Here is a 17,319-nt window from a genome sequence, read left to right on the forward strand (position 1 = left end):
TCTCGAAATGAATGCCAACATTGCATTCACCTTCTTCACCACCGACTCCACCTGGAGGTTAAACTTTGGGGTATCTTGTGCAAGGGCTCCCAAGTATCCTTTGCATCTCTGCATTTGGAATTCTCTCCCCATCTCAATAACAGTCTGCCTGTTTATCTCTTCCACCAAAGTGCATGACCATACACTTTCCAACATTGTATTTCATTTGCCACTTCTTTGCCCATTCCCCTAAACTATCCAAGTCTCTCTGTAGGCTCTCTGTTTCCTCAACACTACCCACTCCTCTGCCTCCAATCACACTGACCGTGGAGACTCCTCCGTCTCCAATCACACTGACCACGGAGACTCCTCCGTCTCCAATCACACTGACTGTGGAGACACCTCCGTCTCCAATCACACTGACCGTGGAGACTCCTCCGTCTCCAATCACACTGACCGTGGAGACTCTCCGTCTCCAATCACACTGACCGTGGAGACTCTCCGTCTCCAATCACACTGACCGTGGAGACTCTCCGTCTCCAATCACACTGACCGTGGAGACTCTCCGTCTCCAATCACACTGACCGTGGAGACTCCTCCGTCTCCAATCACACTGACCGTGGAGACTCTCCGTCTCCAATCACACTGACCGTGGAGACTCTCCGTCTCCAATCACACTGACCGTGGAGACTCTCCGTCTCCAATCACACTGACCGTGGAGACTCTCCGTCTCCAATCACACTGACCACGGAGACTCCTCCGTCTCCAATCACACTGACCATGGAGACTCTCCGTCTCCAATCACACTGACCACGGAGACTCCTCCGTCTCCAATCACACTGACCGTGGAGACACCTCCGTCTCCAATCACACTAACCATGGAGACTCCTCCGTCTCCAATCACACTGACCGTGGAGACTCTCCGTCTCCAATCACACTGACCACGGAGACTCCTCCGTCTCCAATCACACTGACCACGGAGACTCCTCCGTCTCCAATCACACTGACCGTGGAGACACCTCCGTCTCCAATCACACTAACCATGGAGACTCCTCCGTCTCCAGTCACACTGACCAGGGAGACTCCTCCGTCTCCAATCACACTGACCGTGGAGACTCCTCCGTCTCCAATCACACTGACCGTGGAGACACCTCCGTCTCCAATCACACTGACCGTGGAGACTCCTCCGTCTCCAATCACACTGACCGTGGAGACACCTCCGTCTCCAATCACACTGACCACGGAGACTCCTCCGTCTCCAATCACACTCACCACGGAGACTCCTCCGTCTCCAATCACACTGACCATGGAGACTCTCCGTCTCCAATCACACTGACCATGGAGACTCCTCCGTCTCCAATCACACTGACCGTGGAGACTCTCCGTCTCCAATCACACTGACCGTGGAGACTCTCCGTCTCCAATCACACTGACCACGGAGACACCTCCGTCTCCAATCACACTGACCACGGAGACACCTCCGTCTCCAATCACACTGACCACGGAGACACCTCCGTCTCCAATCACACTGACCCTGGAGACTCCTCCGTCTCCAATCACACTGACCGTGGAGACTCTCCGTCTCCAATCACACTGACCACGGAGACTCCTCCGTCTCCAATCACACTGACCGTGGAGACTCTCCGTCTCCAATCACACTGACCACGGAGACTCTCCGTCTCCAATCACACTGACCACGGAGACTCCTCCGTCTCCAATCACACTGACCACGGAGACTCCTCCGTCTCCAATCACACTGACCACGGAGACTCCTCCGTCTCCAATCACACTGACCCTGGAGACTCCTCCGTCTCCAATCACACTCACCACGGAGACTCCTCCATCTCCAATCACACTGACCGTGGAGACTCCTCCGTCTCCAATCACACTGACCGTGGAGACTCTCCGTCTCCAATCACACTGACCGTGGAGACTCTCCGTCTCCAATCACACTGACCGTGGAGACTCTCCGTCTCCAATCACACTGACCGTGGAGACTCTCCGTCTCCAATCACACTGACCGTGGAGACTCCTCCGTCTCCAATCACACTGACCGTGGAGACTCTCCGTCTCCAATCACACTGACCGTGGAGACTCTCCGTCTCCAATCACACTGACCGTGGAGACTCCTCCGTCTCCAATCACACTGACCGTGGAGACTCTCCGTCTCCAATCACACTGACCGTGGAGACTCTCCGTCTCCAATCACACTGACCGTGGAGACTCTCCGTCTCCAATCACACTGACCACGGAGACTCCTCCGTCTCCAATCACACTGACCGTGGAGACTCTCCGTCTCCAATCACACTGACCGTGGAGACTCTCCGTCTCCAATCACACTGACCGTGGAGACTCTCCGTCTCCAATCACACTGACCGTGGAGACTCTCCGTCTCCAATCACACTGACCACGGAGACTCCTCCGTCTCCAATCACACTGACCGTGGAGACTCTCCGTCTCCAATCACACTGACCGTGGAGACTCCTCCGTCTCCAATCACACTGACCGTGGAGACTCTCCGTCTCCAATCACACTGACCACGGAGACTCCTCCGTCTCCAATCACACTGACCGTGGAGACTCTCCGTCTCCAATCACACTGACCGTGGAGACACCTCCGTCTCCAATCACACTGACCACGGAGACTCCTCCGTCTCCAATCACACTGACCACGGAGACTCCTCCGTCTCCAATCACACTGACCACGGAGACTCCTCCGTCTCCAATCACACTGACCGTGGAGACTCTCCGTCTCCAATCACACTGACCATGGAGACTCCTCCGTCTCCAATCACACTGACCGTGGAGACTCCTCCGTCTCCAATCACACTGACCATGGAGACTCTCCGTCTCCAATCACACTGACCGTGGAGACTCTCCGTCTCCAATCACACTGACCGTGGAGACTCCTCCGTCTCCAATCACACTGACCGTGGAGACTCTCCGTCTCCAATCACACTGACCACGGAGACTCTCCGTCTCCAATCACACTGACCGTGGAGACTCCTCCGTCTCCAATCACACTGACCGTGGAGACTCTCCGTCTCCAATCACACTGACCACGGAGACTCTCCGTCTCCAATCACACTGACCGTGGAGACTCCTCCGTCTCCAATCACACTGACCGTGGAGACTCTCCGTCTCCAATCACACTGACCACGGAGACTCCTCCGTCTCCAATCACACTGACCACGGAGACTCCTCCGTCTCCAATCACACTGACCGTGGAGACTCTCCGTCTCCAATCACACTGACCGTGGAGACACCTCCGTCTCCAATCACACTGACCGTGGAGACTCCTCCGTCTCCAATCACACTGACCGTGGAGACACCTCCGTCTCCAATCACACTGACCGTGGAGACTCCTCCGTCTCCAATCACACTGACCGTGGAGACTCCTCCGTCTCCAATCACACTGACCGTGGAGACTCTCCGTCTCCAATCACACTGACCATGGAGACTCCTCCGTCTCCAATCACACTGACCACGGAGACTCCTCCGTCTCCAATCACACTGACCGTGGAGACACCTCCGTCTCCAATCACACTGACCACGGAGACTCCTCCGTCTCCAATCACACTGACCGTGGAGGCACCTCCGTCTCCAATCACACTGACCACGGAGACTCCTCCTTCTCCAATCACACTGACCATGGAGACTCTCCGTCTCCAATCACACTGACCGTGGAGACTCTCCGTCTCCAATCACACTGACCGTGGAGACTCCTCCGTCTCCAATCACACTGACCGTGGAGTCTCCTCCGTCTCCAATCACACTGACCGTGGAGACTCTCCGTCTCCAATCACACTGACCCTGGAGACTCCTCCGTCTCCAATCACACTGACCGTGGAGTCTCCTCCGTCTCCAATCACACTGACCGTGGAGACTCTCCGTCTCCAATCACACTGACCGTGGAGACTCTCCGTCTCCAATCACACTGACCGTGGGGACTCTCCGTCTCCAATCACACTGACCGTGGAGACTCCTCCGTCTCCAATCACACTGACCACGGAGACTCTCCGTCTCCAATCACACTGACCGTGGAGACTCTCCGTCTCCAATCACACTGACCACGGAGACTCCTCTGCCTCCAATCACACTAACCATGGCACCCCATTTGGACAACTGTTGCACCCTATTTCCACCTGAAACAAGCCTGCCACAACTTTTAAAACTTTATTCCAGATTCCCCCCACAGGATGAAGAACTGTCTCCACACCCACTCTATCCGCCTCCCTTGGGGTTTTACACGTTTCAATCAGAGGCAGGGTCTCATGGACACCATCATCATTATGCGCCATGTCGTATGACATCATCACACTGTGCCATGTTGCACCATGTGGGCAATCATGGGCTTTCCATGAATGTGATTGTTCTGGGCAATTTTTTTCTGATGGGAGTGGTTTGCCATTGCTGCCTTCTGGGCAGTGTCTTTACCAGATTGCTGTCCCCCACCCCCCAATTATTAATACTGCTCAGAGATCGTCTGCCTGGCGTCGGTGGTCACAGAACCAGGACTTGCGATCTGCACCGGCTGCTCATGCGACCGTCCGCCACCTGCCCCCAGAGGTCCACGTGACCCTGAGCGGGGGTGGGGGGGGGACCAAGCAGGTGCCACACCTTGCCCAAGGGTGACCCGCAGGCCAGCTGAGGGACGGAGCGAACTACACCTCCCCTGGCAGAGACGAATCCCCACCCGGCCACCCAAAATCTGATACTGCTGCAGCAAAACAACTGATTTCACAACATACGCCAGTGATAATGGACCTGGTTTAGATTCTGTCTGGACACTTCCGCCCTGGGGAGTGAGGATTCTTTCCTCTGCCTTGTCTACACCGCTGTTGATTTTGTAATCGCCGGGGTCTACTGGGAGAGAGGGGGCGGTTCCTGTTAATTCTGTGCACAGATGTGTGACTCGGACCTCACCGCTGGGGTGGTCTGTTGTCTGTTCCCAGACTAGTGGAGGGAAGGTGCACCTTACCCCTCCTCTGGCACAGCCGTATCTCCACCCCACCACTCGTGGTCTCACGGTGGGGTGGGGGGGGGGTTTAACAAAAATACAAAGGAGGAAATTAAGCCACAGGGGGAGAAGATTTAAATTGAGGGATTAGATTTTTTTCTCCCCCCCCTCCCCCCCCCCCCCCGTCGTGTAAACTTCGGAACACGCAACGCTGGCGTCGAATCAAATCAGCGAGGGTTGTACGGGGGGGGGGGGCAGCCTGCGAGTGCTGGCAGGCTCCCTGCAGATAGCAGCACGCCTGCACGCCACTAACCTGGGACCGCACTTCTTCGGGAGGAAGAGAGTTCAACGTAAACTTGATCATCAAAGTCCCTGCGGGCATACTCAGCAAATTTATAGAATAGTAACTGTAAACAGGATCAGCCGCAGTGCAGAAGACAACAAACTGTGCCAGTGCAAATATAAATAAATAGCAATAAATAACGAGAACGTGAGATAAAGAGTCCTTAAAGTGAGATCACTGGTTGTGGGAACATCTCAATGGATGGGCAAGTGAGTGTCGTTACCCCCTTTTGTCCAAGAGCCTGATAATTGAGGGGTAGTAACTGTTCCTGAACCTGGTGGTGCGGGTCCTGAGGCTCCTGTACCTTCTACCTGATGGTTGAGGGGTAGTAACTGTTCCTGAACCTGGTGGTGCGGGTCCTGAGGCTCCTTTACTTCCTTCCTGATGGTTGAGGGGTGGTAATTGTTCCTGAACCTGGTGGTGCGAGTCCTGAGGCTCCCGTACCTTCTACCTGATGGCAGCAGTGAGAAGAGAGCACGGCCTGGGCGGTGGGGATCCCTGATGATGGATGCTGCTTTCCTACGACAGCGTTTCATGTAGATGTGCTCAATGGTTGGGAGGGTTTTACCCATAAGGCATAGGAGCAGAAGTAGGCCATTCAGCCCATCGAGTCTGCTCCACCATTCCATCATGGCTGATCCCGGATCCCACTTGACCCCATACACCTGCCTTCTCACCCAATCCTTTGATGCCCTGACCAATCAGGAGACGATCAATTTCCACCTTAGATATGCCCACAGTCTTGGTGTCCACTGCAGTCTGTCCACAGATTCACTGCTCTCTGGCTAAAAAAAAAGTTCCCCCATACCTCTGGCTTAAAGGGTCGCCCCTCAATTTTGAGGCTGTGCCCTCTAGTCCTGGATACCCCCACCCCAGGAAACACCCTCTCCACACCCACCCTGTTCAGTCCTTCCAACATTCGGAAGGTTTCATTGAGGTCCCCCCGCATTCTTCTAAATTCCAGTGAGTACTGGCCCAAAGCTGCCAAATGCTCCTCGTACGTTAACCCCTTCATTCCTGGAACCATCCCTTGTGAACCTCCTCTGGACTCTCTCCAATGACAATACATCTTTTCAGAGATATGGGGCCCAACACTGTCGACAATACTCTCCCAGTGCGGCCTGACTGGTGTCTGATAAAGGCTCAGCATTATCTCCTTGCTTTTATATTCTAGTCCCCTTGAAATAAATGCCAACACTGCATTTGCCTTCTTTACCACAGACTCAACCTGTAAATTAACCTCCTGGGAGTCTTGCACGAGGACTCCTAAGTCCCTCTGCACCTCTGATGTTTGAACCTTCTCCCCATTTAGATAACAGTCCGCACTAGTGTTCCTTTTACCAAAATGCATTATCGTACATTTCCCAACAACGTATTCCATCTGCCACTTTTTTGCCAATTCTTCCAATTTGTCCAAGTCCTGCTGCAATCATATTGCTTCCTCAGCACAACCTACCCCTCCACTAACTTCATATTATCCACAAACTCTGTCACAAAGCCATCAACTCGTTATCCAAATCACTGACAAACAATGTGAAAAGCAGCAGTCCCAATACTGACCCCTGAGGAACACCAGTCACCGGCAGCCAACCAGAAAAGGCCCCTTTTATTCCCACTCCTGCCTCCTGCCTGTCAGTCATTCTGCTAAACACGCCAGTACTTTCCTGTAAAACCACAGGATATTATCTTATCAAATGCTTTATGAAAATCCGAGTAAATGACATTCACTGCGTCTCCTTTGTCCACCCTGCTTGTTACTTCCTCAAAGAACTCTAACAGGTTTGTCAGGCAAGATTTCCCCTTTTATAGAAACCCTGCTGACTGACTTTGGCCTGTTTTATCAAGTATGTCAAAACCTCACCCTTAACAATAGACTCCCAACACTTTCCCGGCCACGGAGGTTAGGCTAACCGGCCTATAATGTCCTCTCTTTTGGCTTCCACCCTTCCTAAAGAGTGGAGTGAGATCTGCTGTGATGGACTGGGCCGAATCTTCCACCTTTCGTAGGATTTTCCGTTCATGGGCATTGGTGCTTCCCCAACAGGCCGTGAGGCAGCCAGTCAGCACTTTCTCCGTCACACGTCCAACCGGAGCACCCAGAGGAAATCCACGTGGTCACGGGGGGATCGTACAAACTCCTTACAGACAGGGTTGGGAATTGAACCCCCAGCGAGCAACACACAGCTCGGACCACATCGTCACGTTCGCCGATGACACGACCATGGTGGGTCTCATCAGCAAGAACGACGAGTCAGCTTACAGAGAGGAGGTGCAGCGGCTGACGGACTGGTGCAGAGCCGACAACCTGTCTCTGAATGTGAACAAAACAAAAGAGATGGTCGTTGACTTCAGGAGGGCACGGAGCGACCACTTCCCGCTGAACATCGACGGCTCCTCGGTAGAGATCGTTAAGAGCGCCGAATTTCTTGGTGTTCACCTGGCGGAGAATCTCACCTGCTCCCTCAACACCAGCTCCATAGCAAAGAAAGCCCAGCAGCGTCTCTACTTTCTGCGACGGCTGAGGAAAGTCCATCTCCCACCCCCACCCCCCCCCATCCTCATCACATTCTACAGGGGTCGTATTGAGAGCATCCTGAGCAGCTGCATCACTGCCTGGTTCAGGAATTGCACCATCTCGGATCACAAGGCCCTGCAGCGGATAGTGAGGTCAGCTGAGATCATCGGGGGTCTCTCTTCTCGCAATCACGGATATTTACACTACACGCTGCATCCGCAAAGCAAACAGCATTATGAAGGGCCCCACGCACCCCTCATACAAACTCTTCTCCCTCCTGCCGTCTGGGAAAAGGCACCGAAGCATTCGGGCTCTGACGACCAGACTATGTAACAGTTTCTTCCCCCAAGCCATCAGACTCCTCAATACCCAGAGCCTGGACTGACACCTTACTGCCCTATTGTCCTGTTTATTATTTATTGTAATGCCTGCACTGTTTTGTGCACTTTATGCAGTCCTGGGTAGGTCTGTAGTCCAGTGTAGCTTTCTCTGTGTTGTTTTTTACGTAGTTCAGTCTAGTTTTTGTACTGTGTCATGTAACACCATGGTCCTGAAAAACGTTGTCTCATTTTTACAGTGTACTGTACCGGCAGTTATGGTCGAAATGACAATAAAAGTGACTTGACTTGAGTTGGTCTCAGCATTTGAGGACAATGGCTTAGGGTAGCCACTGCGTTGGCCCCTCGGCAAGGACGGAACGAAGAGTCGCGGTCACCGAGAGGGAGGGCAGTGCGGGCAGGCAATAACCTGCAGGGGCCGCGATGGGGGAGATGGTACCCGTATAGTCCCTCCGGGGGACCATTCAAGAGTCTGACAACAGCGGGGGAGAGGCAATCCTTCAGCCTGGCGGGACCGGCTTTCAGGATTTTGCGTCTTGTGCCCGATGGGGTTGGGGGGGGGGGGCAGAATTAAAGCGGACGATTCACAAGCCCGCCAACGCTGGAAATCCTGAGCAATACACACCAGATGCTGCAGGAGCTCAGCACGTCGGGCAGCGACCGCGGAGAGGAACGGACAGCCAGCGTTTCGGGCCGAGGCCCCTCGACGGGACTGAAAAGGAAGGGGGTAGACGCCAGATTAAAAAGGTGGGGGGGGGGGAGGACAGGCTGGAAGGTGACAGGTGAAGCCTGGTGAACGGGAGAGGTAAAGGGCTGGAGAGGAAGGAATCTGACAGGAGAGTGGACCGTGGCAGAAAGGGAAGGAGGAGGGGACCCAGGGGTAGGTGAGAAGAGGTAAGAGGCCAGAGTGGAGAATAGAGGAACGGGGGAGGGAGAGGAATTTTTTTTAATGCCTGTGGTGGTGGTGGGGGGGGGGATAGGCTGCTTTACTGAGGCAGAGGGTAGACGGAGACCGTGGAGAATACCCGCACTGCCCTCTCCAACTGGAACATGGCAGCTTGTGAAGCAAGCACGCCAGCGCCAGCAAAGATTCATCATGGCGTCCAGGACTTCGGTCGATGTGTGGTGGAGAGCGTACCGACTGGCTGCATCACGGCCTGGGACGGAAACACCAACGGCCTCGAAAGGAAAATCCCACCAAAAGTAGTGGATACGGGTAAAGCCCTCCCCACCGCCGAGCACTTCTACATGGAACGCTCGCAGGAAAGAGCAGGGACCCCCACCGCCCAGGCCAGGCTCTCTTCTCGCTGCTGCCATCAGGGAGAAGGTACAGGAGCCTCGGGACCCACACCACCAGGTTCAGGAACAGTTATTACCCCTCAACCATCAGGTAGAAGGTACAGGAGCCTCAGGACTCACACCACCAGGTTCAGGAACAGTTACCACCCCTCAACCATCAGGAAGGAGATACAGGAGCCTCAGGACTCGCACCACCAGGTTCAGGAACAGTTATTACCCCTCAACCATCAGGAAGGAGGTCCAGGAGCCTCAGGACTCGCACCACCAGGTTCAGGAACAGTTACTACCCCTCAACCATCAGGTAGGAGGTACAGGAGCCTCAGGACTCGCACCACCAGGTTCAGGAACAGTTACTACCCCTCAACCATCAGGTAGGAGGTACAGGAGCCTCAGGACTCGCACCACCAGGTTCAGGAACAGTTATTACCCCTCAACCATCAGGTAGAAGGTACAGGAGCCTCAGGACTCACACCACCAGGTTCAGGAACAGTTATTACCCCTCAACCATCAGGAAGGAGGTACAGGAGCCTCAGGACTCGCACCACCAGGTTCAGGAACAGTTATCACCCCTCAACCATCAGGCTCACGAACAAAAGGATATAACCACACTCACTTGCCCGTCCATTGAGATGTTCCCACAACCAATGATCTCACTTTAAGGACTCTTTATCTCATGTTCTCGTTATTTATTGCTATTTGTTTATATTTGCATTTGAACAGTTCTTTGTCTTCTGCACGCTGGTTGATCTTTCATTGATCCTGTTAGAGATACTCTTCTATATATTGGCTGAGTATGGCCGCAGGGAGATTCAACTCAGGGTTGTATGTGCTGACGTATACCTACAGTACTCTGATAATAAAATTTACTTTGAACTTTGAACTATACTCTAGAATTGTTTCACCTTGGGCTGCCTTGATATATTGATGTGACAAAACAGGGGGGTGGGGGGAGTGCCCTTTGAAGTTTTTAACAACAGTAAACTAATTTCAATAATGTCAATAATTAGATCACAGAGGCATAGGGGCAGAATCAGGCCATTTGGCCCATCGAGTCTCAACTATCAGCCATCAGGCTCCTGAGCCAGAGGAGATAACTTCACTCACCCCATCACTGAACTGTTCCCACAACCATGGACTCACTTTCAAGGGCTCTTCAATAGACAATAGACAGTAGGTGTAGGAGTAGGCCATTCGGCCCTTTGAGCCAGCACCACCATTCACTGTGATCATGGCTGATCATACACAATCAGTACCCCGTTCCTGCCCTCTCCCCATATCCCTTGACCCCGCTATCTATAAGAGCTCTATCTAACTCTCTCTTGAATACATCCAGAGACTTGGCCTCCACTGCCTTCTGGGGCAGAGCATTCCACATATCCACCACTCTCTGGGTGAAAAAGTTTTTCCGCATCTCTGTTCTAAATGGCCGACCCCTTATTCTTAAACTGTGGCCTCTAGTTCTGGACTCACCCATCAGCGGGAACATGCTTCCTGCCTCCAGTGTGTCCAATCCCTTAATAATCTTATACGTTTCAATCAGATCCCCTCTCATCCTTCTAAATTCCAGTGTATACAAGCCCAGTTGCTCCAATCTTTCAACATATGCCAGTCCCGCCATTCCGGGAATTAACCTTGTGAACCTACACTGCACTCCCTCAATAGCAAGAATGTCTTTCCTCAAATTTGGAGACCAAAACTGCACACAATACTCCAGGTGGGGTCTCACCAGGGCCCTGTACAGCTGCAGAAGGACCTCTTTACTCCTATACTCAATTCCTCTTGTTATAAAAGCCAGCATGCCATTAGCTTTCTTCACTGCCTGCTGTAACCTGCATGCTTACTTTCAGTGACTGATGTACAAGAACACTTAGATCTCGTTGTACTTCCCCTTTTCCTAACTTGACTCTATTTAGATAGTAATCTGCCTTCCTGTTCTTGCCACCAAAGTGGATAACCTCACATTTATCCACATTAAACTGCATCTGCCATACATTTGCCCACTCACGCAACCTGTCCAAGTCACCCTGCATTCTCATAACATCCTCCTGACATTTCACACTGCCACCCAGCTTTCTGTCATCAGCAAATTTGCTAATGTTACTTTTAATCCCTTCATCTAAATCATTAATGTATATTGTAAACAGCTGCAGTCCCAGCACCGAACCTTGCGGTACCCCACCGGTCACAGCCTGCCATTCCGAAAGGGACCCGTTAATCACTACTCTGTTTCCTGTCAGCCAGCCAATTTTCAATCCATGTCAGCACTCTGCCCCCAATACCATGTGCCCTAATTTTGCCCACTAATCTCCTACGTGGGACTTTATCAAAAGCTTTCTGGAAGTCCAGGTACACTACATCCACTGGCTCTCCCTTGACAATTTTCATAGTTACATCCTCAAAAAATTCCAGAAGATTAGTCAAGCATGATTTTCCCTTCATAAATCCATGCTGACTCTGACTGATTCTGTTACTGCTATCCAAATGTGTCGTAAATTCCTCTTTTATAATTGACTCCAGCATCTTTCCCACCACTGATGTCAGGCTAAACGGTCTATAATTCCCTGTTTTCTCTCTCCCTCCTTTCTTGAAAAGTGGGACAACACTAGCCACCCTCCAGTCAGCAGGAACTGTTCCTGAATCTATAGAACATTGGAAAATGCGATTTCTAGAGCCACCTCCTTAAGTACAGACGATCTGGTCCCGGGGACTTATCAGCCTTCAGACTCAACAGTCTATGTCGTCTCATATTCTCGATATTTATTGCTTTTTATTTATTATTACTTTCCTTTTTTAGCAATCTGGTTAGATCGGCCCCAGATCCGTGCGGTGTGACAGGCAGGAAGCAAGCAGATGGATTTTGATAGTAAAGTGTCTTTGAGATTTGAGTCTGCTCTGCCATTCCGTCAGTTACTATCCCTCTCAACCCCTTTTCTCCTGCCTCTGCCCTGTGACACCCTGACCAAGGCAGGACCCCGGGACTTAAGCCACTCGGCCCAAATGGGATAGCACGGGTGGGTATGAGGGTTAAAATGGTGGCGGTGAGGTGAAAGTTTGGCTTCTGCACTGCCACTTGGCAGCTCCGTTTGTGGTTTCAGAGCTGATCAGCTCGCCTGATTCGGACGCCGGGTGTGTTTTTTTTCAATAAAACAGCGTGGTCATGCAGACCACAAGCCGAGGGCTTGGCAGTGCTCGGGGGGGGGGGGGGCAGCGTGCCAAGCCTGGCCTGCCAGCTGTGCCCTCCCCTCAGGCCGCGGGCGTCGAAGACGCTGCTGACCACGGGCGGGCTCCGGACACCCCGACCCTGGACTGTTCCCACAAGCCCCGGACTCACTTTCTACGACTCTTCCTCTCACATCCTCAATGCTGACTGCTCATTTAAAAAAAAAATTCTTCTTGCACAATTTGTTGTCTTTGCATGCCAGTTTCCGCTCCCCCCCCCCCCATCCTGTGTGTGGTCTTTCATTAACTCCATGGCGTTCCTTTGTGTTTACTGTGAATGCCCACAGGAAGATGAATCTCGGGGTGGGTTACGGTCACATGTATGCTCTTTGATAACAAGTTTACTTTGAACTCCCTGTGACAAACCACTCTCCCTGTCACACTCTCACAGAGAGCCTGCTGGCATTGGAGAGGGTCCAGAGGGGCTTCACGAGAATGATCCTGCATTGAAAGGGTTAATGCACGAGGCACATTTGACAGCTCTGGGCCTGTACTCGCTGGAGTTTAGAAGAATGGAGGGGGAAGGATCTCATTGAAGCCTATTGAATATCGAAAAGCCTTGATAGAGTGGATGTGGAGAGGATGTTTCCTGTAGTGGGGGAGTGTAGGACCAGAGGACACAGATAGAGTGGATGTGGAGAGGATGTTTCCTATAGTGGGGGAGTCTACGACCAGAGGACACAGATGGAGTGGATGTGGAGAGGATGTTTCCTATCGTGGGGAGTTTAGGACCAGAGGACACAGATAGAGTGGATGTGGAGAGGATGTTTCCTATAGTGGGGGAGTCTAGGACCAGGGGACACAGATAGAGTGGATGTGGAGAGGATGTTTCCTATAGTGGGGGAGACTAGGACCAGAAGACACAGATGGAGTGGATGTGGAGAGGATGTTTCCTGTAGTGGGGGAGTCTAGGACCTGAGGACACAGATAGAGTGGATGTGGAGAGGATGTGTCCTATAGTGGGGGAGTCTAGGACCAGAGGACACAGATAGAGTGGATGTGGAGAGGATGTGTCCTGTAGTGGGGGAGTCTAGGACCAGAGGACACAGATAGAGTGGATGTGGAGAGGATGTTTCCTATAGTGGGGGAGTCTAGGACCAGAGGACACAGATAGAGTGGATGTGGAGAGGATGTTTCCTATAGTGGGGGAGTTTAGGACCAGAGGACACAGACAGAGTGGATGTGGAGAGGATGTTTCCTATAGTGGGGGAGTCTAGGACCAGAGGACACAGATAGAGTGGATGTGGAGAGGCTGTTTCCTATATTGGGGGAGTCTAGGACCAGAGGGCACAAATAGAGTGGATGTGGAGAGGATGTTTCCTATAGTGGGGGAGTCTAGGACCAGAGGACACAGATAGAGTGGATGTGGAGAGGATGTGTCCTGTAGTGGGGGAGTCTAGGACCAGAGGACACAGATAGAGTGGATGTGGAGAGGATGTTTCCTATAGTGGGAGAGTCTAGGACCAGAGGACACAGATAGAGTGGATGTGGAGAGGACGTTTCCTATAGTGGGGGAGTCTAGGACCAGAGGACACAGATAGAGTGGATGTGGAGAGGATGTTTCCTGTAGTGGGGGAGTCTAGGACCAGAGGACACAGATAGAGTGGATGTGGAGAGGATGTTTCCTATAGTGGGGGAGTCTAGGACCAGAGGACACAAATAGAGTGGATGTGGAGAGGATGTTTCCTATAGTGGGGGAGTCTGGGACCAGAGGACACAGATAGAGTGGATGTGGAGAGGATGTTTCCTACAGTGGGGGAGTCCAGGACCAGAGGGGAGAGTCAGAATAGAGGGCTATCCATTTGGAACAGAGATCCTTTATCCAGAGGGAGGTGAATCTGTGGAATTCGTTGCCTCAGGGGGCTGTGGAGGCCGAGTCATTGGGCGTATTTAAGGCGGAGGTTGATAGCTTCTTAATTAATCAGGGTGTCAAAGGTTACGGGGAGAAGTCAGGAGAATGGGGTGGAGAGGGACAATAAATCTGCCATGATGGGATGGCGGGACAGACTCAAATTTGCACCTTTCACCTTAAACGTATGCCTCCTACTGTCAGACCTTTTGACCCCGGGGTGTAAAGATGCCGGCCCTCTACCCCATCCAAGCCTCTCGGCGTACTGCCGCTAGGACTGGCAGTGGAAAGCGTGGCGGGACCCGCGGGCCTCCGCGTGGGGGGGGGACGTAAGCAAGCAGTTTCGGGCCGGCTCGCCGGCAGAAGCAGAGTCTGGTTTGTCGTTGCCGTCGTGTGCGAGACTTGGCAGCAGTTTCCCTCCGGCGCACCCCGCGCACACTCCTCGCTCGCCCAGCCCGCAGGGGGGGGCCCACTGACCGCCGGACCCCTCTCTCTGCAACGCTCTCCCCTCGGGTCCCCAATCTACATGGGAAGGTCCCGCAGAGGGAAACCTTGCCACTGTCGGTGGGCACTGCTGGTTAGCACTGCGGTTTACAGTAACGGTTGGGTTCCATTCCTGCCGCTGACTGCGAGGAGTTCGTACGCTCTCCCTGCGTCCGCGCGGGATTCCTCCGGTTTCCTCCCACAGTCCAGTGACGTGCCCGTTACTGGGTCAATTGGTCATTGTAAATCGCCCCGTGATTAGGCTAGGGTTGTGTTTGGGGACTGCTGGGCAGCATGGCTCGAAGGGCCGAAAGGCCTTTCCTGAGCTGTAGTTTAGAAAATAAATAAATTTAATTTATTTAATTTAGTGACACGGTGGGTAACAGGCCCTACCCTCAACCGACTGATTTTACCCCAGCCTAGTCACAGGACAATTTACAATGACCAAACTAATCTACCGACCAGGTGCTCATCGCCTCCGGGTCGTGGGGGTGGGGGCGGGCAGCGTGGGCACGCCTTCCCCGTCACCCGCCCCCCTCGGAACCCCCTCCCCGGGGGCGGGGGAGGGGTTCGTTGACCCATTTCCTCCACCCCGCTGATGGGGGTGAGTGATCCATCCCCAGCCCGAGAGGGTCGGGGCCCCTCTCCCCCTCCTCACCCAGGACAGGAGAAGGCTGCCCAAGGGCGCCCGTCCTTCTCCCCCCCCCACCCCACCGCCCCCGCCCCCGCCCCCGCACCCAGCCACGGCTCCCGGTGCACGGGAAGATCCCACGGGGGAAAGTGGGAGTGAGGCAGAACACTCCCCTCGCACGTGACTAGCACCTGGCGGGTTTAACTCCTAACTGCCCCGCCGGCTGATACCCCGCCGCCCTTCGGGGTCCCGCCACGAGACGGGCGGGGCGGGGGGACAGTGTCCGGGCCGGCGACATCCAACCAGACTACTTCCTGTTCGGAAAACGGACAGGAGGGGGTTAAAGTGGCCCCGCCGACCCGCAGGGGGTTGGCGGCTGCGAATTTCAGGACGGGAGAGCTCCCGATCCGGGAACGGGGACCTGACTCCCACTTTCATCCCCTCCCTCCTTCCAAAATAAACTTTGGCAAAACTTTTTTCAAGTTGAGTTTACTCACGAAAACTGTGAACCGTGGAGTCGTCCATTCCGAGGCGATGTCGGGGAGAGGGGGGAGGGAGGGAGGAGGGGAGGGGAGCGGAGCGGCCTGGCGGGGAGATCAGGGGCACGGCAAGATCCCAGTTCAGCGAGCGCCCGGCCCGGAGGGCGCCTGGGGAAACGGGGCCATTGCGACAGGGCGGGTCGGACGCGGCAGCGCGCCGCCCCTTCCCGGTGTCGGACGCTCCTCCTCCCCACCACCCCCTCAGGTTCGCTCAACTCCCGGCCTCGGCCTCGGAGGGAGCGCCGCGCCGCCGCAGGGGAGGGGGGGGAGTGAGGGAGCGCCGCGTTGTGGGCCGGGGGAAGGGTCACACAATCCGTGGGTCGGGAGGGAGCGCCGCGCCGGCGGGGGAGGGGGAGTGAGAAGGGCTCCACACTTGTGTATGGCAGCTTCATAGAAAAGTACAGCACAGAAACAGGCCCTTCAGCCCATCTAGTCCGTGCTCAACTATTTAAACTGCCTGCTCCCAATGATCTGCATCGGGACCATAGCCCTCCCATCCACAGCACCTCTCCAAAACTTCGCTTAAATGCTGAAATCGAGCTGCTATGCTCCACTTGTGCTGTCAGCTCACTCCACACACTCACACGCTAAATGAAGAGGTTTCCCCTCCTGCCACCTGACGCACTCACTCTTAGGTTTTAAGAATAAATTGGATGGGAGAGTCCTGGACTGGGCGCAAGGCAGTGGGGCGAGCGGAGTAAAGTTCCGGCACAGACTAGAAGGGCTGAATGGCCAGTTTCCTCTGCTGTGGTTCCCCTTCAACTTCTCACCTTTCACCCTTAACCCCCAGCCTCCGGTTGTCATCCCACCCAACCTCGGTGGCAAAAGCCTGCTTGCATTTACCCTATTTATACCCCTAATAATTTTGTATACCTCTATCCAATCTCCCCTCAATCTTCTGCGTTCCAAAGAATAAAGTCCTGACCCTTTCGATCTTTCCCTGTAACTCGGGTCCTCCAGACCCAACAACATCCTTGTAAATTTTCTCGGCCCGCTTTCAACCTTATTTACATCTCTCCTGCAGGTCGGTGACCAAACCTGTACAACCACATAACGTGGGAGTGGTGGTGAGGGAGCTCCACACAGTCGGGACGACGCTGCGCACCGTGAGTGCGGGAGGGGGGTGTCTCCTTCCTGCGGTCCCTCGTCACCTCTTCCCTCGCCC

At 53.7% G+C, this 17,319-nt stretch overlaps 1 protein-coding gene across 1 annotated transcript in view; it reads right to left on the reverse strand.

Moving 5' to 3' along the window:
- Positions 1–16,359, reverse strand: part of LOC132383711 (echinoderm microtubule-associated protein-like 3) — a 107,316-nt gene extending 90,957 nt beyond the window's left edge. Inside the window, exon 1 of the mRNA XM_059954899.1 lies at positions 16,113–16,359. Within this exon, the coding sequence (XP_059810882.1) occupies positions 16,113–16,140 (28 nt within the window). The 5' untranslated portion in view covers positions 16,141–16,359. The remainder of the gene's footprint in view (positions 1–16,112) is intronic.
- Positions 16,360–17,319: the final 960 nt, after the last annotated feature.

The sequence above is a fragment of the Hypanus sabinus genome, chromosome 31 (genome assembly GCF_030144855.1).
Source record: "Hypanus sabinus isolate sHypSab1 chromosome 31, sHypSab1.hap1, whole genome shotgun sequence".
In the NCBI taxonomy this organism is placed as follows: Eukaryota; Metazoa; Chordata; class Chondrichthyes; order Myliobatiformes; family Dasyatidae; genus Hypanus; species Hypanus sabinus.